Source organism: Erinaceus europaeus, chromosome 5 (genome assembly GCF_950295315.1).
Source record: "Erinaceus europaeus chromosome 5, mEriEur2.1, whole genome shotgun sequence".
Classification (NCBI taxonomy): domain Eukaryota; kingdom Metazoa; phylum Chordata; class Mammalia; order Eulipotyphla; family Erinaceidae; genus Erinaceus; species Erinaceus europaeus.
Genome location: NC_080166.1, coordinates 112904666 through 112930925, shown reverse-complemented (window position 1 = coordinate 112930925; position 26260 = coordinate 112904666). Strand labels below are relative to the sequence as shown.

Here is a 26260-nt window from a genome sequence, read left to right as displayed (position 1 = left end):
ACAAGTGCATCAGATATGATTTAGCAAAATGTTTTCTGCAGGTGAATAAACTCCCAGGTCTCTAGTTCAGAATTTTGTTTAACTTACTGTCAGGCAGGGCAGGAAACAAGGTTTCAATGCATTTTTTTCTGTCAATAGTTTGAGTGATAGAGAATATATTCCAGTGTTTTCTCTCTATCAATAGGAAAGTCCCTTGCCTGAGGTATACTCAATTTAGTTAATTCTGGGGCTCCCTATGTAGTTTATGCTACAACCCCAATTATAGTCACTCATCTCCTACTCAGCCTGTTTATAAAGGGGCATGAGTAAGGCTATTTGAAAATGTAATGAGAATCTTCTTAAAGTCAGATTGCTCTGTGGCACCTGTTTCAAACCCAGACATGTATGTGTGTACTCCCTGACACATTCATCCTCTAAACACCAGCTCCACAAAGTATTTTCACCAAATGGCAGCTATAAATCCACTTAGAATGAAGGTTTTAATTAAAAGTTAAGATTTGGAAAAAAGCTTCTAACAAGTTCACACTGACAAGGCTGCCTGCTTGCCTCACCCAGATCCCTGAGGCAATTCTGACCTTGTTCCGCAGCTAGTCTCTTCACCTGACTACCATCAGGCAGAATAGGACATGAACAGACTGCTGAGTTCAGGTTTAGCAGTCTGATCCATCAAGTAGGTTCTGGCACAAGAACTTTTTGCTTTTTTTTCCTTTAAATGTGACCCATACATGAGGTGGAAGTACATTAACTGTCAAAGAGGCTTCACAGCATGAGATACAACTTACTGTTCATCCTGGGCCCCTTAAAAACTATAGATATTCCCTCACATTTTAAATACTGAGGAACGATTAAAGAGATGGGGATTAGTGCAAATTACCCAGTATGTAGTGCTTTCACTGTTTTAACTAAGCAATAAAACTGTGTAATTGTACAACACTAATTGAATGCAGCTACACATAATTGTGGACTGCCATATGTATCCTATTACCATAAAGACTGTCAGTATTTTGTAAGCTACTCTTGTGATCATTGCAGATGGCTACAGTCAGGGAAGTTGTTCTCTAGGGTTTATTATACAGCTATAAAGACATCCCATGATTTGACAGACTAAATGTGTTAAATGGCAATAGTTATGAAAAAAGGGTCCAATTAAAAGTGGATGGCATATCTTCCCAAGAACAGATACAGTGAGAGGTCAGGAATGTAGGCTTTGGCACATGGGTATTTTTACAGAGGAGTTCTTTTCTTTTTCTTTTTTCTTTTTTTAATTTTTATTTATAAAAAGGAAACACTGACAAAACCAATGGAAAAGAGAGGTACAATTCACATAATTCCCACCACCTGAACTCCATATCCCATCCCCCTCATAGATTTCCTATTCTTTTGTTTGTTTGTTTGTTTCTTGTTCATTTATTTGAGGTTTCACAGTAGTGTTCACTTGCAGAACAGTAGATGGTTGGGCATATGCCTGATCTCCTTTGTATTAGAATGAAACCATTTGGAGAAGTTATTTGAAAGAAGAGTTAATTTATAGTCATAAAATGCAGCCGGTGGCCATAAAGTAATATGAACATTCACAAATAACCTGGACAACAAGTTAAATGGAGTCCAAGATTCCCATAATAAAAAACTAAAAGCTGACTAATACAACAGATGTGTTGGAACAAATATAATTCCCAGTTGTTGCCATGAATTCAGGGATAATGCTACTGAAACTCTGACCACTGAATCATTAATAACTGCTGGACCAGTTTTCACAGAGGAACTCAATATATATTAAAACTTATTTCACCAAACAGAATTGAACAAAAGTGGCATGAAATCGACAAAGTCATGAAAAAAAAAAGTTGATTTGCTTTTTAAAAAATATGGTATCCCATTTAAAAGATACTGGTTTCCCGCTAGCCATGGTATGTAGCCTTTACGATGCTTCCTAAGGAAAATGGATCACAAAATCTCTAAGAAATGAAGTGTAACATTTATGCAAGAATAACTGAAATCTGCACTTTATGATCTCCATGCTTTAGAATTAAACCCAGAAAAAATCAACTTGAGGGTCAGACTGTGGCACACCGTGTTAAGTGCACACAGTATAAGGTGCAAGGGTCCCAGTTTGAGCCCCTGGAACCCCACCTGTGGGGGGGGGTCGCTTCATAAGTGGTAAAGCAAGTCTTTGGGTGTTTCTCTCTCTCTCACCCTCTTTACACTTCATCTCTCAATTTCTCTCTGTCCTATTCAACTAAAAAAAAAAAAAAAGGCCTCTAGGAGCAGTGGATTCATAGTGCAGGCACTAAGGCCCAGCAATAACCCACACATACAGCCTTTGTAAAATCAGAAGTTGAATTAAATAGGAAAAATAATAAATATCACATAGAAGTCAGAAGTAGATTAACAATATTGGAGGAGAGTCACACAAGAAATGCCTGGGGAGGTGGAGAAGTGAATGGAAGCTCTCTAGGCAGCTTAACACAGTCAAGAGACTATCTGGGAAGGAGCCCCCATGGAACTGCAGTGAGCCACATAAAATGTGCACTCACAGAATTCTGATAGCACGTGCACATCCCAGAGTTCTGCTAAACTCTGGGAACTTGATGCCCACTGCAACTGTTAAAAAAGATATATTATATAGTCTTGTCACACAAGCAATATTCAACTTGTCCTGTTAGGAAATTTAGAAAAGGCAGATAACTGTAGAAGGAAAGAGATTAAACTCACCTATAATTCTGACACCTAGAAATAATCATTGTTAGCCTTTTTGGGTATGGACTTCAGAGCTTTCTTTCTCTCTCTTGATTTATTATTTTCATTGCATGTAACTCTGAATCTTCTCCCCAAGTGAACATGGATATAACTGAACTGTGATTTTTCAGTGAATGTGATGATGGCTACAGTCACCTATTTCCCTAGCACAGGGGCATCAAGTTGAAGACTTAATGGCAATTGTCTCATTTAGTTTTTTAAAAATTCATTTATTTTAATGAGCAAAAGATATATATATATATATATATATATATATATAGAGAGAGAGAGAGAGAGAGAGAGAAAGATATTGAGAGATACCAGAACACGGCTTAACTCTGGCATATGGTGGTACTGGAAATTGAACTTGAGACCTCAGAGCCTCAGGCATGAAAGTCTTTTGCATAACCATTATGATACCTCCCTGGCACTCATTGTCTCATTTAATCTTTCTGAGAACCCTTTAATGCACTCTTACTGAAATTTTGCAGATGAAAGATGTGTGGATTAAGACATGCTAGGAAATATCCCTGATGTTACACAGATAATAAATAGCAAAGCAGAGCCTGAGTTCAGGTACATCTGAGCCCATGCTTTTGAGCAATGTATCCTTTTGGCTCTCCTTTATGTCATTATGTAAGAACCCAGTGTTCTGGTGTGAGTTGCTTCTATTTCCAGACTGAAAAAAAGCAAACAAACGAACAACAACAAAACACTGAGCAGAGTTATCCCATCTATGCATCCATTTTTTTATTGCTTTTCCTTTAGGTCATCTTTCTAGAAGTAGACTTACTTGGTCACTGGGTGCACATACCATTTAAGACTTCCGTTATGTACAAGTTACCAAATTTGCATTCACAGGGGTTCTATTGAGTTATTATTGTGCCAGTACATATGAGATGACAGATACTTTCATAACTTTGCTGACACTGTACATTATTATAATTATCAATCTTGGCTAGTTTAATAAGAATGTGTCATTTGAAAATGAAATGCGTCCTATTATTTAAATCCTTAATAACAGAAGGGATGAACAGTGGGGCAGACAGGCACATATCACCCAAGAGGACACATTCATCCTTCCTGCCTGCCTTTTGATGGAGAGGGGTCCCCAGTGAATGCTGAGTTCTGTAAAGGGCACACTACTGTACTAAATCATGCTTTGGTGAAAGGTTGTTTTTATTTTACTTTAACTCAACTTTTTATCTAAACTGAGAGAACAGAATTTTCACCCAAGCACCTTTGATCCAAGTTATCTGACTTATTCTCATAGAAATGTTCACAGTCAGGGGCCAGGTGGTGGCACACCTGGTTAAGTGACATACTGCAGTGCACAAGGACCTGAGTTCAAATCCCTGGTCCCCATGTGCAGGGGGAAAGCTTCAAAGAAAGTGAAGCAAGTCTGCATGTGTCTCTCTCCTTTTCTGTCTCCCTCTTTCCTTTAAATTTCTCTCTGTCCCAACAAGTGAGATAAAATTAAATAAATAAAATAAATTATTAAAAAAAGAGAAATGTTCACAATCTTCTCACATGAACCTTTGTATCTCTTCATCATCAACTGTTATTCTCCCAAGAATGAAGTATGGTCATTCTTTTTCTACCAGGATATTGTTGGTGACTACAAGCTGCCTCAAATAAAGGTCATTTAACTATCAGGCAGGTATAATGTCAGAAAGCTTTTACTTAAGTCAGCCTTCAATCTCTCACCCACAAATGTCATCACTTTATTGTGAGTCCAAAGATCTGATCTATGGCACAAAAAGGCTTTCATGTCTTCCCTCAGGCTTCCTTTCATATAGTTGATAAGTATGCCATGTTCTACTCTCTTCCTCCCATCTCTGCACTAAACTCCAGTCCGCTGACATGTTAAAGTATTTTCAGGTCCCTCACTATAGGGGTAACTAATATGAGGAAGACACAGGACTCTCTTGATGGTTACCCACTTACAATGAAGGAAGTTTAAAGAAGTGTTGGGTGGGGCCAGGTGGTAGTGTACCAGGTTAAGTGTACATAGTATGAAGTACAAGGAGCTGTACAAAGATCCCAGTTTGAGCCCCCCCCCACCTCCCCACACCTGCAGGGAGGTTGCCTCATGAGTGGTGAAGCAGGTCTGCAGGGTCTACATTTTTCTCTCCCTATCTCAATTTCTCTCTGTCCTATCAAGAAAAAAAAAAAAAGGAAATTATGGCCACTAGGAGCAATAATGGATTATTTTTAGTGCATTTAACAAAAAAAAGGAAAAAAAGTCTTATTATTTTTGGCAGTCATGTCCCATTGAAACTCACTGAATTTATGGTCAAAATAATAGCCTTTGGACCTGGTCAGGCTAAGTTTTCCTTCTACTGTTTTTTTAGCAATACTTATTTAAAACATTCACACAATGATAAATAGTGGCACACATGGCTGAGCACATGTTACCATGCACAAAGACGAGGGCTCAAGCCGCAAGTTCCCATCTGTAGAGGGAAACTTCATGAGTGGTGGAGTAGTGTAGTGTTGCAGGTGTTCCTCTTTCTCTCCCTTTCTCTCTTCCTCTCTCCCCACCCCGGTCTTTATCAGAAAAAAAAAGGGAGGGAGGAGTAGCATCCAGGAGCAGTGGAACTGTCATAGACCCCCAGTGATAACCATGGTGGCAACAAAACAAAGCAAAGCAAAGCAAAACAAAAAACAACCGTACCCTAAGTGCATATAGATCCATGTTTTTTTCACTGACATTTAAATTCATTTTACTGACGAAATTTTAGGCTTTTATAGGGAAAAAATGGTTCTCAAATTTACCATTCAGTGGAGCATATCATGATTTAAGTCACTGGTAATGATAATCAAAGCAGGGCAGTGACAGGCCCCTGGACCCTCAGTCTCTGGCTCCCTTCTCCTGGGTCATTCCCACTGCATTAATCCACCAATCTGGAGGCTCAAACTCATAGGTCAGTGACGGACTACAGATGTTCTCAACTGTGTTTGTAGTCTCTAAACACACCTTATGTATTGTCTGACAGCAGAATTTGTTAGCCTATCACAGCATAGATTTATTTAGGGATTAGGATTCATGGGATTAAGGTGGGAAGAAATCTGTTGTTTGGTGATCTTGTTGGCTTGAACTGGCAATTAAGAAGAGTTGGGCACAACTGGTCACTTAAGGAGAACAGGAGAGCTTGTGAGCATATGTAATCCACAGAGTAGAAATGAGGATCATGACCTGCATGTATGATTTTGTTTTGTGGGCCGGCAAGAGCAGGAACCACCACTGAGACACTGAGTGTCTGCAAGGAAAATCTTGATCAAGACAGGAGGGTTCTCTGAGAAACCACTTTCTTCAAGAGAATAATGGGGATATTGGAAGAAAAAGTTTTGGAACACAAGCTTGAAAATTTCAAGGAAATTACTGAGATAATATCAGGAACCTAAGGAAATAGTAATGGAAGTTACAGTTTTACCAGTAAAGTTTTCTTTTTTTTTTTTTAAGATTTTAAAAAATATTTATTTCCTTTTTGTTGCCCTTGCTGTTTTTATTGTTGTTGTAGTTGTTGGATAGGACAGAGAGAAATGGGGATAGGAGGGGAAGGCAGAGAGGAGAAGCGAAAGATAGATAACCTGAAGGCCTGCTTCACCACCTGTGAAGCGACTTCCTTGCAGGTGGGGAGCCACGGGCTTGAACTGGGATCCTTGTGCCAACCCTTGCGTTCTGTGCCACCTGAGCTTAATCTGCTGCACTACCGCCTGACTCCCCAGTAAAGTTTTCTTAAGGAGGTAGCATGGGATAGCATTTTAAAAGGCCCCCTCCCAAGCTCTGTGGAAGAAATAGGTTGCCAAGGGCACAAGCTTGCCATCTAGTGGTAAATCATGGAAACTGAAAGCTGTTGGTAGTGTTCTTTTTCCCTCCCTCCCTTCTTTCCTTCCTTCCTTCCTTCCTTCCTTCCTTCCTTCCTTCCTTCCTTCCTTCCATCTCATCTCTCTTTTTTTATTGATTTAATAATGATCAACAAGACTGTAGGATAAGGGGTACATTTCCACACAATTACCACTGCCATCCTCTTAGAAGTAAAGAGCTCCTTTTTGTGATAAGGCATGCACACACTCATCCACACTGGTCCTAATACACCTTAGTGCAACTGGGGCACTGGTCTTATGCATTAGTGCAATTGGGGAAGAACTAGTTTTCTCTCTCCACTTAGGGAGGTTTAGACTGAGGCCAATGTGAGTCAGTATAATAGATGAACTGACAATGACTTGCACAAGTCATGTTGGTTCTGTCATCTAATCTGTGAAGAAGTGTTATTCATTCACACCTCTCTCATTCCTCTCCCATCTTGTCTCCCCTTTCTTCCATGTACCACTCACTTACATAACTACCAAATATCAGGTCTAGTGAATAAAAAATCATCACTATGAGGTATATTGTGTCAGCTCCCAATTTCCATCTAAATTGTGGCAAAGAACATTATTGTTGCAAATTGAAACACATTTTCTCATTAAAATTCTTTGACCTGGTTAAATAACTCATATAATCAATACAGACTCTCAAAATCAAACTATTTTTTCTTAACTTTTCTGTAACAATTGAAAATTTAAAAGTCTGGGACTGTACATATTACCATGTCTGAGGTAACAGGTTTGAACTCTGGGTCACCATATGGGGACATCTGTATGAAGAAAGCTTCACAAGTGGTGGGGCAGTGTTACTTCTCTCTCTTTCTCTCTTTGTCTCTCATCCCCTGGTTATAGAAAAGAAAAAATGGCCACCAGGAGCAGATGAGTCCTGTAGGCACTAAGCCCCAGTAAATAAATTAAGTGTTCACTGTGATACTATATAAACTGAACTCTGTAGCTACACTAGACACACACTAGCATGGTATAAGTTACCCTGCTAGTCACAATATTAAAAAAAACCTAACTAGCAAAAATTAGCAAATTATTTTTTTAAGTCTCAGTAAAACTGTAAAGCAAAGTGGAAAGTAAGGCCTTATTGCTTATATGGCAATTTTTTTTTTTCTGTTACAATTACAGTGGGTTTTTCCAGAGCAATTTCCAAAAATAATGTGTAACTCCACATTTTGCCACAAGATGACAAATCAAAACATGGGTAAAGAGTAACATTTAAAAAACATTTTTAAAGTCAAAAAAGGATGAAAGTCTGGTAAATAAGTTTGTTTTTAGGGTTGACTGGGATTTTTATCACAAACAGAAAAGAAATGAAAAGGAAGGTTTAACTAAGCATTATGCATGCTTTATAAGTTAGATCATCTTTATCTTCATAAAAGATCAACTTGAGTTAAGGTTCCAGGTGATAAGACTAGTCCATGAAAGAGTGAAGAAGTTGGTTTTGAACTTAGTCCATCTGACTATGACTCCTGAGTGTGTGAGTGTGTACTTCCTATTACAGTTTGCTCTTGTTTCCACAGAAACTTCAGAATGTGAAAGGAAAGAAGCCAGAAGTATGGTTAACAGTGTCATCCTAGTCTTACTAAACATATTCTATCTTAATTTTTCATCTTACATCCATGCAAAACTCACCAACAACTACCATTCTACAGTAAGAAGTTCATATGCTAGAGAAGAATTACTATATATGTGTGTTATAATTATAGAAAATATATGTCATACGTAGTGAATAATACAGATTAACATTTAAACCTATATTACAAATGATTACAATGATGTATATGTGTCACATTCTTAAATAATAAAAAGGGAGAGAACTTTTTTGGTCATTTGAAATATATTCAAAGGAGCACAATATTTTAAAAAGTGTCCTACAAACTGTAATTTTAGGAAAAGCACCTTGCAGTGTGGCAAATCATTTACAGAAATAGGTAACACTAATGAGAAGCAAAAGAACAGTGGGTGCATAAACTGAAGAGCAAAAGGGGCAGGAAAATGAAATTTCAATTTCAAGTCACTGAATTTGGGGTACTTAAGAAAAATCTGAAAATGTGGGGGCCAGGTAGTGTCGCACCATGTTCAGTGCACATAGTACAAAGTGCAAGGATCCGCACAAGGATCCTGGTTCCAGCCCCTAGATCACCATCTGCAGGGGTGTCGCTTCACAGAAAGTGATGCAGGTCTGCAGGTGTCTATTTTTCTCTCTCCCTATCTCCTCCTCCTTTATCAATTTCTCTCTGTCCTGGCCAATAAAAGGGGGGGCAGAAATGGCTTCCAGAAGCAGTGGATTCATAGTGCAGGCACTGAGCCACACTGCTAACCCTGGAAGAAAAAAAAAATCTGAAAACAAAGACCCAGCTGTAGTCTCGTACCACGAGACAGTCCTACCTAATTCAGGACTCAAAAAATAAGGAATGCAGGCAAGGGAAAATTGCCACAGTTTCTGGATGAGAGAATGTTTAGGCTACTGCAGAGATGTGGAATTTGAGGAGCAATCACAGCAGAATGTGCCATTTGACCTCAGCTGCCTTCATTAGCCAGTAGCTCCAAAATGGCTAACAGACTTGCAGTTGGCTAATTGCTTGTGTATTTATTTCTTGAATGCCTACTTTTCCTGTTTGAATGTCAACCCTCTGAAGGCATATGGTCTCTCTTGTGCCTTGAAACAAAACTCTCCCATAGTCACAGCTTTGTGGAGGCCAGTGGTTAAAGTCAAGGTTTGGGGGTAGGTCAGAACTAGGCTAAGAACCACGCTCTTCCATTTATAAATGATTATTTTTTACCTTTTCATGTCTTTTTCAGGTCTTTTCATGTCTGGAAACTCACCACAAAGTGGCTGTGAGGATCAAAAGACACAATAAACATGAGGCCCTGAGCACAGTGGGCCCATAGGTAGTTTTCTTGGACAGAATATCTCCTCAGCCATTATTTGTGTGGTGGGAGTTGGCCTGTTCATCTCTTTTTAAACTGGAGTGGTCACTTGGATCACATGGGGAGCTTATTGTAATGTAACTCTGTCGCCAGTCACCAGTTTCTGACTGGGAAGGGCTGCAAGAGATACCCAGAACTATGCGCCCCCCCCCTTTCTTTAACAGACATCTGGGAGTAATTCTGACACAGGGAGTCTTTGGACCAACTTTAATAAGAACCTTTTATTCCAAGATTTCTGAAGAGATGGACAAACTAACTGCCATATTTAATACATGACTCTCAGGAATGAATAGTGAAAGTAAAAGAGCAAGGATGGAGGTTAGAGGGGCGAGAAGCTAAAGAAATTTCATGAAAACGCCAGCATGAATAGTCAGCAAAATGAATGTTACTACCATGGAATGTGAGCTCAGACTGACAGGGATGCAGAGGTTACACAGGCTCCTGTGCTAAATATGAATAGACATGGGCCCGAGGTCAGATTGATGGGTTTAGAGTTAATGGTATTTATATACTTTCCCCATATCTAGACCTATCCTCAACTCTGACACCATCGTCCCAGACAATACTCCTAGCCCACCTGCATGTTAGGCTCAGTCAAAAATGGGTAAAATCATGGGCCCCTTGGAATATACCTAAAATAGACTTCCTAGCTTCTTCCTATATGAAGTCCCCAAATTTCATTAGATATACTCTTATCTCTAGGTTCCTGATTATTTTTAAAAAATGTTCTGATTTATATCTTAATACCTTTCAACTACCAAGATGCAGGTGCTACCATGATGCCAACCTGACATCCCTGGACAGACAACTTCACCAATTTGCCCTGGAACCCCACCTCCCCAGAACCCTACCTCACTAGAGAAAGAGAGAAACAGGCTGGGGGTATGGATCAGCCTATCAGTGCCCATGTCCAGAGGAGAAACAATTACTAGGCCAGACCTTCCAACCTTCTGTTTCCATAAAGATCTTTGGTCTATACTCCCAGAGGGATAAGGAATAGGGAAAATTCCAGTAGAGGGGAGGGGATATAGAACTCTGGTGGTGGGAACTATCAGGAATTGTACCCCTCTTATACCATAATCTTGTCGATTATTATTAAATAACTAGTAAAAAATTATAAAAAATAAAAATATGTGTGTTACTCCTCATGTCACCAGTGACAGCTCTCCCAGGCCCAGTCTCTGTCACCTCAGTTCTTTCCTATATAGTCCTCTTCACTGGGCCGGGAGAGGAACCTCATCTGCTTGCAGACAAGGAAAACTTTGTTTCCCCCAGATACACTGAGCGCATGTAAGGTCAGCCACACAGTTGTAAAGAGGATAAGATATTTCTGATTGTGTTTTAATTTATTAAAAAATATTTACTGGAGACAGGCAGTGGTATAACTGGCTAAGCATACACATGACAGTGTGCAAGAACCAGGATTCAAGCTCCTGATCTGCAGGGGAAAAGCTTAATAAGCAGTCTTCTTCTAGCGTTTGCCCTTCTTCCGTAGCCAGTCAACAGCGTCAGGTTGAGCCTGATGTAAAGTTTTGAGACCTCCTTTGAATCTGGAGAGGTGGCAGTCATTGACTATGTGGGTCATAGTCTCTCTGTAGCCGCAGGGGCAGTGAAGTAGGGTCACAGGTGTCTCTGTCTCTTCCCCTATCTATCTCCCTATCCCTTCTTAATTTCTCTCAGTCTCTATCCAATAATAAATAAAAATATTATTTTTTTCTTTTACTTGACTGGACAGGGAGAAATTGAGAGAAGAAGAGAAGATAGAGGGAGAGAAAAAAGACACCAGCACTGCTACAGCATTGCTTCATCACTTGTAAATCTTTCTCCGTGCAGGTGGGGAGTGGGGACTTAACTTGGGTCCTTCTACATGGTAACATGTGTGCTCAGCTGAGTTCACCACTAGCCAACATCCTACTTTAAAAAAATGTGTGTGTCTCTGTGTGTGTGTGTGTGTGTGTGTGTGTGTGTGTGATAGAGACAGAGATAAATTGAGAAGGGAGAGATTAGAGGGAAAGACACCAGCAGCACTACTTCACTGTTTGTGAAGCTTTCCTCCTGTAGGTGGGGACCAGAGGCTTGAACCAGGGTCTTTATGCACTTTAATGTGCGCACTCAACCAGGTATGCTACCAACTTCTTCCCCTCCCCTGCTTTTTTAAAATTAAAAAAAGAAAGAGGAACTGGAGAGGTGGGTCAGCAGGACTGCACATGTCTTTCATGCCTGAGGCTACAGGTTGTACCTCAGAAATACAGAAAAGATGGAGTGATCCAGCCCTTCTCAATAAAAATGCTTTAATTTCTTTATTTTATTTATGTTACCATGCACAAGAAATCTGGTTCAAGCTCTGGGTCCCCACCTAGGAACAATGAAGCAGTGCTGTAGGTTTCTCTCTCACTAGATGTCTCATCTCTATCCTCTCAATTTCTCTCTGTCCTGTCAAATAAAAGGGAAAAAATGGCCTTCAGGAGCACTGGATTCCTCAAGCAGGCACTGAGTCTAAGAGAGAACCCTGGTGGCAATAAAAATAAACTAGATTAATAAATAAATAAATAAAAATTTTTATTCATTTGTGACTGTGTGAAACTGCAAATTCTCTGAAGTTGGAAATGTTCTATGGGGGCCCAGGCAGTGGTGCAATGGTGCAGTGGGTTAAACGCACATAGTACAAAGCACAAGGGCCTGCCCAAGGATCTTGGTTCAAGCCTCCAGCTCCCCATCAGAACGTGGGCTGCATCACAAGTAATGAAGCAGGTCTGCAGGTGTCTATCTGTCTCTCTCCCTCTCTCTCTCTCTCTCCCCCCTTCTCAATTTCTCTCTGTCCTATTCAATAAAAATGGAAAAAAAAATGGCTGCCAGGAGCAGTGGATTCCTAGTGCTGGCACTGAGCCCCAGTCATAATCCTGGAGGCAAATAAATAAGTAAATAAATAAATAGAAAATGAAAGAAAGAAACATTCTTACCAGCAGGTTCTCTGGCTTGATGTCTCGGTGCACGATGTTCAGGCTGTGCAGGTATTTGATGGCACTGGCCAGGTTGTACAGCATCCCACTGGCGTCTCGCTCAGTGTATTTGTTAGTATTAGTAATAGCATCAAAGAGGTCTCCTCCCTGAGAAAAGAACAGCAGGCAGAGCAGCATGTTAGCAGATGGGCCTGTAGGTTGCCTGGAGACTGTTTTGACACAGGAGAAAGAAATGAATGGAGAATGGAGGCAGGATCTCTGGGCTCCTAGGCCCTTCCTTCCCTAAGGCCACTTTCTCTACCAGGCCCAGAAACTTGCTATCAGACTCCTTCCCTCTGTGAAGCTACGGACATTTCCTCCAGAACCCAAGGAAAAGAGGTAGGGTGGGCTCTCTGTCGTTAGACTCAGTCATTTCCACAGCCCCCAGCCAGGGAGGAGATGTGAAGGCAGGTGGCAGACCCTGGCCACCAGGGAAGTGACCTTGTGACACCTGGCTATCCTAATATGCCTCATTCCAATTCTCTGCAAGACAGTTAAATTCATGACCCCAGCTCTCTCCAAAATAAATAAATAAATAAATAAATAAATAAATAAATAAATAAATAACAAGTCATTCTGCAAACTACACCCTTAAAGAAAGATCCTGCTGCCTTGTAAAATGAACACACACACATACACACACACACACACACACACACACACACACACACACACAATCTTCATTCTCTAGATTTAGTGAATGGGCATAGTGTTTTCTTTTTCAATAATGTGCTTCTTTGTAAGGAACCAGAAACTGTCATTCCAAAGATGAAAGAGAAAGGGAACGTGGAGGGCAGAGATGTTCATTATTCAAAGAAAGTTTTCTAGGACTATTAACATGTAAACTTTTGTTTCCCTCATTCCTTGCTAGTTTATTATTTGGCAAAGCAGGAAGATGTCAGGCTCCAATTTTAGTCCCATTTATTTAAAACCCTTTCAGAGAAATCTGCTTTACTAACCCATATTTAGTATTTGCATCATTCCTGCGTAGCATACACCAAATAGCTACCTAAGCGCAGTAGTAGCTTATGTTCATCTGTTACCTAATGTCCTAAGGAACTGGGTTTTTCTTCTTAAATAGCAAAATCAAAATATAGCTCTTGTAGGCTGACAGTTTTCAAGTCATAGCACCTGGCCTGGCCCTCTGTTGCCCTGTGTGATTCCACTGTTAGTCTATGATTTCTACTGTCCATTCAGCCTCCGTCATTCCCAAACTAAGCGATCCTTTTTGCTATTTGTTTGTTTTAAATACTTTGGTTATTTTATTTTAAGCATTTATTAATTATTATTTTTAATTTGATAGGACAAAAAGTTGAGAGGGGAGAGAGGAGAGAGAGGGAGAGGGAGGGGAAGGGGAAGAGGGAGGGAACCTGCAGCATTGCTTCACTGCTTGTGAAGTTTTCCCCTTACAAGTGGGGACTGGGAATTTAAACCTGAGTCTTTGTGCTCGGTATACTACTGCCTGGCCTTGTTTAATTAATTAACTAGTTATTTAACCAGAGCACTGCTCAGCTCTGGCTTATGGTGGTGCAGGGGACTGAATCTGGGAGTTGTTTAATTTCTTAATGAAAGAGATACACAGAGAAACACACACACACACAGAGAGAGAGAGAGAGAGAGAGAGAGAGAAAGAAATAGAGAGGGAGGGAGGGAGGGAGGGAGAGAAACCAGAGCAAAGCTCAATTTAGGTTTATGGTGGTGCTGGCGACTGAACCTAGTGTTGGGTTTTTTAGTGAACATTTTCCATCTCAATGCCCCATTTCTCCGAAAAGCAAAGCTGTTTGTGCTTTTATTGTTTCAATATCCTACGATTCAGCAAATTAGCATACTTTTCCTTTTTTTTTTACAGACTAATAAAGTGTAAAATTACTGGTTTGATCCCCATATGCAAGTAAATAAATAATCTACAAAATCATACAAAAAAGGAGCATTCTACTTTCATATTGAGGGGAAAACCTGTAACCAGGTAACATCCAGTGGGCTGCCAGAGTGCAAACCTTAACAAGCCTGAGTGTCCCAGTCTGATCCTCAGCATTGCATGTACCAGAGAGACATGCTGGCATCCCCCTCTCTCTTATATAATTTGAATGCTAAAATAAATCTTAGACAATTCTAAATACTCAATTTTGAACCTTTTCACTATGAAAAATTAAAATAAGGAAATATAGGATTCAGCCTTTACCAACATTTAACTATCCCTCAATTCTATGATTGAAGACAGTAAAAACACAACTTTTTGTAAGAACGTGAGACTGCAACATCCATTTAAAACACTATACACATACACTATTCACTACATACACTATTCACATTACTATTGGGCCTGTGTGTTATTATTATTTTTTTTATGATGGTGACAATGTTGAAAGTTTGTTCTTGTAAGAATGGGTGATACTTCTGGATGTAGTTTATGGAAAAGTGACTCATTTCTATTGCAGAGGTAATACTGATCAGATTGGTATATAATACTTTGTGTTACACAAATTTATAGATGGGGCAGGGTGGCAGTGCACTGAGATAAGCACACACACAGTACGAAACGTGAGGATACTGGTTTGAGCCCCCAGCTCTCCAACTGCAGGGGGATCATTTTACAAGTGGTGAAGCAGGTCTGTAAGTGTCTGTTTTTGTCCCTCTCTATATCCCCTTTCTTTCTCAATTTCTATATCCTACCCAATCAAAAAAAAAAAAAAAAAAAAGCCACCAGGAGCCAGTGATTCATAGTGCTAGTACCAAGCCCCAGCAATAATCTCCTGCAGGCAAAAAAAAAAAAAAGCAAAAACACAAATTGATAGAAAACACCTCTTGAATCCCCACAAAAACATCCCTATGTAGTTGCAGGTCCTATTACCAATAAGCTCATCTGACATATGAGTTCTACCTAATGTTGAGATATTTAAGTTTGATTTTAGATGCTTCAGGAGATTGAACCCAGGGCCTCACGTATGTAAAGCATCTGCTCTACTGCCAAGCCACTTCCCTCACGAGATATTTAAGTTTGAATTGAATGTTTGTCATACAATTCCAGAGTCATAACACTTAACCAACGTGTCAATGAATAAGTTATTAAATGCTGATGAGAGAAGGGCAGAATTCTATCAAAGAGTAAGTGTAGTACCTCTTATAGGCTGACTTCTATTTCCAAAATACACACCTTTACTAATTCCATGACAAGATAGAGTTCAGTTGGCACGTCCATCTCTTCAATCAGAAGTACAATATTAGGATGTTTCACTCTTCTTAAAATAGACACCTCATTCTGGATCATGTGCTCCTGTCCAAGAGAAATATTACTTCGACTTATCTATACTCCAAAATATACGAGGAACTAACACAAGTGAGTAAAACTATAACATCTGAGGATCAAAGGAGATATATTTTGTTAACAAACAATTCATTTCTCCTCAAATATGATATTCAGATAGCACAGAAAGGCCAAAAGATGTCAAAGGTCCTTGGATAATGACTGTAAGTTTGAAACCAATTATAAAAGTTATAATTGCACATAGAAGAGTTGAGTGAAACTTCAAAAGTGAGAGTATAAAAACAAAACAAAACAAAAAGTCAAGGAAAAAAGATAAGGGGGGCCAGGTGAGGACACACCTGGTTAAGCGCACACGCCACAGTGCGCGAAGACCCGGGTTCAAGCCCCTGGACCCCACCTGCAGAGGGAAAGCTTCACGAGTGGCAAAGCAGGGCTGCAGGTGTCTCTCTGTCTCTCTGTCTCCCCCTCACAGTTTCTCTATGAAATAATAAAGATCAAAATTTTAAAATATAAAAAGATTTTGAGAATAAAAAGAAAAGGTACAGAAATATGCAAATCATCCCAGAGCAGTTCCAGAAATAATTATAGAATACTATTATATTATAATTAGAAACTATCTTCCAACCCCACCAAAACTCAAGAATTAATGTAAGCTTAGGTTTTTCTCAGAACTAATCAGGTTGTGTTTCTTTGAAAACCCCCCCCCCCCGCCAACAATATACTTTCATAATAAATCTTATACATACTTTGCCTCGACATTTGCTTTTCTTGATAATTTTCAGAGCATACTCCCTGGCGGTTGACCTGTAGAGAAAGTTTTTTTTTAATATACTTAATTTCAGATTTATAGAATTGTTTTATTAGAGGTTAATTTCTCACCCCACGGATCTTGCAGGGTGTAAATATTTTGGAGACACTCTCTTCATTTTTTTATGTAAACTGTTAGGCATTGAGTGCTAGGACAACAAATATGCTAGCATAGAAACATCTTGAGCTGTTCATGTTGAGTTGTGCATGCTTAATACTTGTAAGAAAACACTCCTGTTGCTACTGCCATGTAGAGCTCCACCTGCTGGGCTGACTGCCCTTCCCTCTGAAGTGTTGTAACCAGAACACAGAGAGGATGAGTTTCCATCTCTCTTCTTCCCAGCTTCTCTTGGGTTTTGCATCCAAGTGTGACTGTAACCATTTGCCAAATGGTTCTCCTAGCCACCCTCCATTTCCAAGATTCCATAAACGCTCCTTAGACTTTATAGCTTATGTATTGTTTTGCAGGAAATTCATAGTTGATAAGTTCAAGGTCTGTAGAAATGAACAAAATCATGATCTGAACTTTCTTTGGCCCACTGGCCCTTTTATGGCTGACTGGTCTGATACAAATAAAAATAGAATAAGTCAAAGTCAACATACTTTCTTAAAGTCATGCAGCAGTGTTAAAATTGGGAGTCTGAATTCTTGGGGGTGGGGGGACGTTCTCTGTTTCACAATGAGCATTGGCCTTCCTTTGTAATGGGTGTGCGACAGAGGGCTTAGTCAAATTGCCAAGCTTCAAATAACTTCCCAATTTATGTTAACATTTGTGATTTGCCCAGTGGCAGGCATAAGTCTATTGTTAAAGAACACCATGAGTACTTAATATTCATAATAAATCACTACTTCACATTTCAGTTATGGTAGGGCAGTAAGATAAGATGACATTTTACCTATACATTAAAATCTACTTTCTGGGGAAGTCGGGCGGTAACGCAGCTGGTTAAGTGCACATGGCGCAAAGCGCAAGGACCAGAGTAAGGATCCCGGTTCAAGCCTCTGGCTTCCCAACTTCAGGGGCGTTGCTTCACAGGCGGTGAAGCAGTTCTGGGTGAAGCAGTTCTCTCCCCCTCCTCTCTCCATTTCTCTCTGTCCTATCCAACAACAAGACATCAATAACAACAACAACTGCAACAATAAAAAAACAACAAGGGCAACAAAAGGGAAAATAAATAAATAAAATTTTAAAAATCTTTTTAAAAAATAAATCATTTAAAATCTACTTTCTGGATCCAAATGAGTATAATGAAAGTCTGGTTAGTCAAGAAGAAAATTATAAAATCTTTATTATATAGGATCATGAGTGGAAGACTTCCTAACTGTATGGTTAGAAAAAAAAATAGATTTACCAAAATTAAGAGTCTAATTATTAGCAATGAGCGTCACAGGCATTTTAGAGATCATTCATGAAATACTTTTCCCATTTCACCTCCAGAACCCTGTGTGGTACTAACTTGCAGAAAAGACTTAATAAACGGTGAATAAAACCAGAATAAAATAATTACATGGAAACTTAATTTCTCCACTAGAGGGTTTTGTGCTTTACAGGGTAAACCTCCTTGTCCTTCTGAGTGATGTGGGGTATACAGAGGAACCCACAGTACCTCAAATCTGTGAAGAAACAAACTAAAGGTTCATGGATGCCATTCCCACTCAGCCTTTGTTGACTCTTTAGCACACTGGCTAGGCATAGATGGTGGGGGAGGAAGGCACAGACCAGCCATGGCTCAATGCAAGACATGGGTATCTGATCTTCCCACATCAACACTAGACAGCGAGATAATGGGGTTGGAACAGTGTACAAACATTCAGTAGGAGGTAAAAGGAAACATTTAACATGGGAATGTCAGATGTGCAGACCAACAGGGAAATGAGCAAATGAACTCAAGCACATTCATCCTCAAGGGTCTTTCTTAAGAGGTTTCCAAAGTTTTGCTTGGTGAATGAATATTCAAAGTCACAAACAAAGGCCCAGCAAGCTTTGTTTCTTCCCCTGTCTGAGGGAATTCAGGTTTTAAGGTCATCTTTCTATTAAGTTGGACTCCAGGTTAGAGTTCAAAGTTCTAGAGAGGGATTTTCAGATTTTACCACCTTGAGCTAAATTCAGTTGTTACTAATCTTGCCAATGGTACCATAAAGAGAAAGAAAAAATGGCCACCAGTGAGTGGTGAAGTCATGTAGGCATGGAGCCTCAACAAGAGCCCTGATAGCAAGAAGAGAAAAGAAAGGAGAAGAAAAGAGAAAAACTGCTGCAGGGAAGGGGAAAACAGTTTCCTAAGCATTTCTCCACTGTACTTTTTTTTTTAATCAATGTCACAGCAATCTTTTGTTCAGTGGTGAGGGTTTCCTGGGGAGGGGATATACCCCATGTCTCCTATAGCCTCAGAAGTACCCAGCACAGCCCTGTACTAGGAGATGTTCCACATCAGCTGCTAGAGTTCTGGAAACATGGGTGGATGGAGGACAGTGGCAGTTAGGAGAGTGACTGGAAGACCCACCTCCAACAAAAAGGGGCTGAGCAGACAGTAACCTTGCTTATCAACTAGTATAAAGCCAAGCTCAACCACCTCCATGACTGTGTAGCTGCAAGGACTGGGAACGGAACCTGTGGTCAAATAGCTCCTGGTGGAATGTTAGTTAGTATGTAAACACAAGTCCTCTAGCCATAGCTGGTGGAGTGTCCTCAGGAAGGAAAGAAGGAACAAAACCATCAGCTAGCAGGGAGCAGTGTGCTTTTTCACCTGGACTCATTCTTCAAATCCCACTTTAGAAGGAGATGCCTTCAAGCTCTCAGTACAGGATTCTTGAGGTTCTGGGAGATCTTCTAGGTGGATGAAACTCATCCTGAGGAGAATAAAGTCTCAGCTGGTCCAAGTGAGTTTGAGTCTGCCTACTTTGCTAAGGTCAGCAATTTCTCTGGGACTTGGTGCTGGCACTAAGAACACTCCCTGTGGTCACTTGTTCCTTATCATCTGTTTCTTCTTTCTACTTTGTTATGGCAGAGAGAAATTCAGAAGGGAAGGGGAAATGGAGAGGGAGAAAGATAGACACCTGAAGACCAGATTCACTGCTTGGGAAGCATCCCCTCTGTAGGTAGTGAGTGGAGGCTTGAACCCAGGTCCTTGGTCGAGGTTACCGTGTGCACTCAACTGGGTGCACCACTGCCTGACCCTGAAGCCAGCAGTTTTGTGGTGAAATTCCTCAGATTTCCAGGTGAGTATGTGGGGCTGGGGGCGGGGCGGAGTAGAACTGGCAGCAGCTAAGATTTTAATACAGTTGTGATGCCTCCACTATGGAAATATGCCAGCAGTGCAGTTGATGGAAGTGAACCAGGTAACACCCAAGACAGTTACTAGTCTCAACTAAACCCTTCATACCTCATGTGGTGATGTTCAAGAGTCAGAAGAGTTCAGTCCCAACACAAGCCCTTTATCCATGCCTTGACCTCTCACTCACTGGTGTTTTGAAACCCTTTGAGTTTTCTTTGGGGCCTCAAAATGTTCCCAGAGTAACTTAACAATGAATCATGGGTGGCTTAGTGCACAGCTTCTTCCTTTAGCATGTCCTAGAGGCCACTTATAAAACCGCTACTGGGGGAAGGGCAGAAATCTACATGGAAACCAAAGAGGGTGTTGGCATGGGACCATGGCACAAAGGCCTCTGCAATGCTTCTGTTGTCTCACTGTTGTAGGAACATCTTCCTGTTGACAGAAAATTATTAAATGGGAGAGAGGGAACACAACAAACTTGCTCTTGTTAATACTTATTCATCATTAAAATATGGCAAAGAGCACAGCCAGCAGTGTGTGCCATTTGCAACATTCTTAGCTTGCTTTTATTTTCTTGGCCCTCTGGAAAATATCAAAAGAATGTTCCGTGGTACCTCTGGGGAGAGAGGGCACATGCCATATGTACTTGTTCAGCAGGAGTGAAATACTAATGCTCTTTAAGGGAGTAATCTGTTTTAGTCATCAAAGGTTCAGACTGTGGGACCTAAGATGTGAACACATGCAAAATGAACACAATTCAAGCTGGAAAGAAAAGCGAATCCATTCTGGAGGGAGAAAGGAGACATTTCTGTTGTGGGAGGACCAACAGTGTTGATCTAAAGCACAGTTGGGATTCCTGGTGGAGCTAGGAGAAACAGCACTCGGTCGCCACGCCAGACTCAACAGATGATAGAAGGTGGCAAGACACCAGCAGTCCTGCAGTGGAGAGGCCTGGCAATCTGCTCCAAAGGGGATCTTCTGCTCCAGTGGAGATAATATTTAAGAGAGTTGGATTTCTCTCTTTATCATCTCCCACTTCTCTCTCACTCTCGTGTCCTAACTACAATTCTTGCTTAGGTATCAAGAGTAGAGCCCAGGGATAAGTCTTTCACTTAAACCCTTTCTTCTGATCCACAGGAGTACCTGGTTTAAAAACACATTTTCAAGGGGGCTGGGTGGTGGTGCACCTGGTTGAGCGCACATGTTACCGTGCACAGGACCTGGGTGAGTGTGAGCCCCCCACCGCCACCTGCAGGGGGAAAGCTTTGCAAGTGGTGAAGCAGGTCTGCAGGTGTCTCTCTGTCTCTCTTCCTCTCTAGTTTCCCTCCTCCTATCAATTTCTGGCTGTCTCTATCCAATAAAAATAATAAAAACATTTTAAAAAACCATTTTCAAGTATTGACTACTGTGGTTGGGATAGGTACATTTAAATTATAAATCCTTTCAAGCTTATCATATTTCCAGTAGTACCTGTTACATATATACCCTATATGAGAACATCCTGTCCTCTATAATTTAAATATCCCTGAAAGTGCAGGGAAAAAAATCTAGCAATTAAAAAAAAATTAAAAGATTTACCTGAAAGGTCCAGCAAAGTTCACCCAGTATATTAAAGAGGAAAATCAAAGCCCTTAAAATTTATAGATTATCCCTAGGAATCACTACATTTTTCAAATCTGTTGTTAGAGGGCTTCTCTTTCTTTTGTTACATCTGGAACTGGAACATTAACCTGTTCCATATGTACCATGGACTACAAATAAAGACAAACTCTTGGAACATAATGCCAAATCTTTCCTTGACGCAAATGATGTCCTCCTCACCTTTCTACACATTCCTTGACAACAGCAAAATTGCCATCTCCTATTGTCCTTCCGACTTTATACCGCTCTGTTATTGTGGCTGGAATCTGGAAGCCTTCCTCCAACACTTCTGAAAGAATCATTAGCATGTTTTTATTGATAGAAAAGAGAACACAGATGTTTCACAAAGAAGACATTTCGAAGTATCATCTCATAGACTGGAACATATTCAGAATCAATGTCATTTTCTTTATGGTGAGCCCCCCCTCACCCTCCCCTCCACCATCACTTTGACACTGTATGTGCCTTGGTTTTTACTAAGACAAATGAGATAAAAAGGAAATGTAAAACTGATGAGGTTCATCCCCACCTTTGAAACAGAAATTTATGCTTTCTATCTCAGTGGGGATTCTGAGGAGGAAAGTTTTTTTTTGTTTTTTTTTAATTTCACACCAATTTGATCAATAGCGTTTACTGAATCTCCACCATATACAGCAAACTATTCTGAGGTACGGCTCCAGAGGAAAATACACTGGGCCCCTGGGCGGCTTGCTATTGATTGTACACACATGAAAAATGTCTGCTGTTCGGACACTTCAGCTTTCCTACATCCTGAAATAGAGATCTCCGTAAAATTCCTTGTGAAGGAAGCACTGATTGACTGCCTCCCATCCCGCTATCAATGAGCAGATTTGAGACAAATGTTCCCACCAGCAACCTGCAGAGCAGATGTTGATTTAAAATTGTGAAGTCTATTAAGTCTGTGAACAGAACTGGGTTTGTAGTTTCAATTACATTAGTGCCACTAACACAATGCATTTCACCCCCATCCCCCTTAAAATGCATTTTGAAATATTTTACAAATGCCTAATAATGCCTTAAATATCCAAGGCCATAAAACTAAACAAGCCACACTTCGGTCACATAAATATACTGGATAACCTTTAACATCTTAGGGATGTAAAAAGCCTTTTACAGCTGGGTTTTAAAATTTACATGCTCTGAAGTTATAAATCCTCATTCTCTCCTCAGGCAACCTGCATACAAAATGTGATGGAAGCCGAGTGTGCTTTCTGAATGTGTGTCTATTCTGACCTGTAATCATCAACTACGGTTAAACATATCTTCTCAAGATAAAATGAAATCTTTAGGTAGTCAATGGGCTTTCTTTGTGATTTTTTTTCTGTATTATTTTTTAGTTTGTATTGTTGGGGATGGACAGGGGTGGTCATATGTGTCAGAGGACCACTTTAGGACCCTAATTCTGGTTTGGGCTAATTCTCAAGCTGTACCACTTTGGCTTTTAGTGTGAATGGGATTTTGAGAAAATGGTACAAACATAAGAGACCGGCTGCAACTGTCTTTCTGTTATTGCCCTTGGCATTTGGGCAGCCTCTTCACCTGCTTAGAGGTGACATTTGACTCTTAGCCCACTTGAAGCTGTCACAGTACTCTCCAGATTACAAAGTGAATGCTGGAGTCAATTATTGCCATCTCATCACACCCTGAAAAATGTCACAATTTTTTTGTCTCTGGAGGGTTCAGTCTGGAGGTTTTCATCTACTCCATGGGCATTAAAGGAGATGGTTGGAGATGAGATTTTTCGAATCCACAGCAAAGCACTCAAATGTATAAGATATCTCCTAGGTGCCAAGGTCTTAAAGTTCTTTACTATGCAGATAAGAGTAACCATCTTTGACTGTTGAGTGCAACAAGTTTAACTAACCCTGTGAATGAGAAATGGAAAGAGGTACCTCCATCTCACTTTCCAGTGAAACATTCACTGGAAACATTCACATCTGGAGCACATGGCTTGAGGTCTCAACCCCCTGACTACTGATAAAAAGTATCTTTTAGATCAGAGGCTATACTCCAAGTTTAGTTAAGGATCATTTCATTTTATCAAGTATATACAACACATCAGAACAAGAGAAACTTCTAGATTATAGGATTTCATATTTTTTGAAATTAGGATGTCTGATATCACATGGTAACCAAAGAATCCTTGTACAAATTACCTATCTCACATGTTCTTCCCAAGATACTCTTGAAGAAAATTAAGTAATGTTATTTAAAATAAAGGGATGTGGTTTTTAATAATGTCTGTACTACATCAATTTTATATTTGTCTGAATACTTTGCCATTCAAAGCCTGGTAACAATCTAAAAAGTGGAACAAGGTATGGATTACCATCTTTGATATATAAAAGAAGAACTAGGATGTGGAGAGTTGAAAGAGGCTTATCTAAAATAATCCAGTGAATTAATGAAAAACTTTATTCTAGAATTCTGGTCAGCTGACCATATCACACAGAAATTAATTCTAAAGTCAGTTAGCTTAAAGTACAAGGAATTCTTTCTCACTTGCCATCAATCAATTATGTGAAACCTTACTCTCACATACTGAGTTCACTTAGGGTACATCTGTAGGGCTATGACAGTCAAGAAAATAAATTGCCTTTAATATCTAAAAGTGAATAGAATTGGGAGAACAAAGGTAGTAATTATGCTCTTTTAATTCCAAAGTGGGAAATATCTGACATTCATAGGATAATAAAAAACCCAAAAGGTGTGAAAGTTCCCCAAATCAGCTAAACTCCATCTGCTCTTTCCCATACAATAGATACCACCCCTTGTAAAAGCACATTCACCACATTCCATCTCCTTGCTTTTGACCCTTACGAGCTGCTTCAAGTTTGTCCATTTCATTCTGCCATTACAGCTTCCATGAACAAATTTAGCCAACCTATCACCTCCTCAGTAAAAGCTGGTCATGTTTTTTTAGACACAAAACCCTAGGCTTACCACCTTCTCCAGGTCCATCATTTTCATCCATGGAGCTGCAGACTTTGGTGGATGCAAGTGAAGTAGAGGAGCCGCCATGCTGAGAGCTCTGTAAGGGAACAGAGAAGGAATAAAAACACTTGGTCAAGTGCCTTAGTCTCCAGGTGCCCAGCACCTCTGGAGATATCTGCACCCACTGCCAGGGCAGATTTGGCTGTAATACTGGGAAAGGGGGCTCTTGAACTATTAATTTCAGACTGCCTCTTCCCTCCTACTCTATCAGCCGATAGTTGATGTTAATGGTGAAAAGCTAGTCATCGTAAAGTTGGAAGCTCCATAACTTTTTAATCAAAGTTCAGTATCTTTCAGCTCATTGCTCATGTTTAGCAGATTTTAGTCATCTCATCTCACTCTTCCACAGTCTATCTGCAAACAGTCCTCAAATATGACACCATACTGATCTCATTCAATATATTTTTTTCTATTCTTACATAGAAAAAATTGCTCTTCAGTTTGTTTTTATGGAATAACCTTTAAAATTATTCAGCATTACCACATCCTTGGAGAAAGGTAGAAGAGTGGGATTGTTAATTCCACTTTGAGATAAAGATACAAGTATCTGAGAGGTTATTGATATGTTGAAAGTTACTAAACACAAGTTTGGGCAAAGATCATCTTAAAAGATCAAATTTAAGTTTGTGATTCCCTTGGTTTTGGGTTTTCCTTTGTAATATTTTGATCCAAGACCCATGGCAGCGAACAGAATGCCCAACTTTATTATTCAACAGAAAGCTCAGAGAATGAAACAATGCAAATATTTAATACTAGCATCAGCTGTGGGGCATTTCTTTAACAATGAATGTTTCCAGCTCTGCATCTATTCCATGAGAAAACAGTTTGCACTTTTCAATGATATCTCTAAATAGTGAACACAGCTTGTCCTAAAAGATCTTCCTTCTGTTTCCCTGGGTTTATCCACTTGGTTGGCCTGATGGGAGCAGGAGGCGGTGAGGGGGCGACATTGGCTCATGGTGCCGGCTGTCTGTGGAGCAGAGAGAAGGGAGAGAGCATCTGTAGTTGAATTAATAATGAAGAGGTGGTGAGAAGCAAAATTGACCTATTTTTTCTCTGCTTACCTGTCTCCCTTCAACCTCCTCCCCAGTCCCTCCAGCCTAAGCTGTACACAAAGTAGGAAAGAAGAGAAGCTTTTATATATAATTTCATTGTAATTAACAGTGTGCAGCATAGGTAGTTATAATTTTTTTCAGTTTTCTGCAAAAAAAATTAACAACGTTGGAAAAAAATATAATTAAATCACCACAGGGTCATTTGGACCAACTGCCATAGGAAGTTTTCCTGGGTGCAGTTAAGATGAGTATTTTCCATCGAATAAGCTCATTGGAGCTGACAGTTGACACAATAAGGATAAATGTTAAATCTGCAAGGCATTGACTTGTTTATAAAACATTTAGAAGATCTGAGGTTACTCTTATATACCCTTAAATGTCACCTTGGTTGAATGGTATGTTCTTTATTCCCCAATATCCTAAGAATCACATCAGTCTGATGGTTTGAGCTATTTTTTCTGTAATCACTCTCCCAGTTTTCCTTTGTGTCCAGCGGCAAACATTTGTACCATGTCAAGTTAGCAAAAAGGATTCAGATTGGATCATGACCTAGAATCAGAGATCTTTCTGTGTGACACTAGCTAGGTAGTCCTCACCAACTGTGGAAAGTATTATAAATGCATGAGCTTCTAAGCCAGGCTCTGCTAACTTTTACAT

General features: G+C 40.0%; 1 protein-coding gene across 8 annotated transcripts in view; it reads right to left on the bottom strand.

The window, feature by feature from the left end:
• Window positions 1-26260, bottom strand: part of DCLK1 (doublecortin like kinase 1) — a 383977-nt gene that overhangs the window by 50812 nt on the left and 306905 nt on the right. For 4 of the 8 annotated variants that reach the window (XM_060191632.1, XM_060191629.1, XM_007520275.3 and 1 more), the window contains 5 exons: window positions 24501-24585; window positions 21714-21822; window positions 16560-16617; window positions 15703-15822; window positions 12510-12656 (listed from right to left, as the gene is read on the bottom strand). In XM_060191632.1, coding sequence (XP_060047615.1) covers window positions 12510-12656; window positions 15703-15822; window positions 16560-16617; window positions 21714-21822; window positions 24501-24585 — 519 coding nt within the window. The other 4 variants (XM_016186924.2, XM_060191628.1, XM_060191631.1 and 1 more) reach the window with 3 other exon arrangements.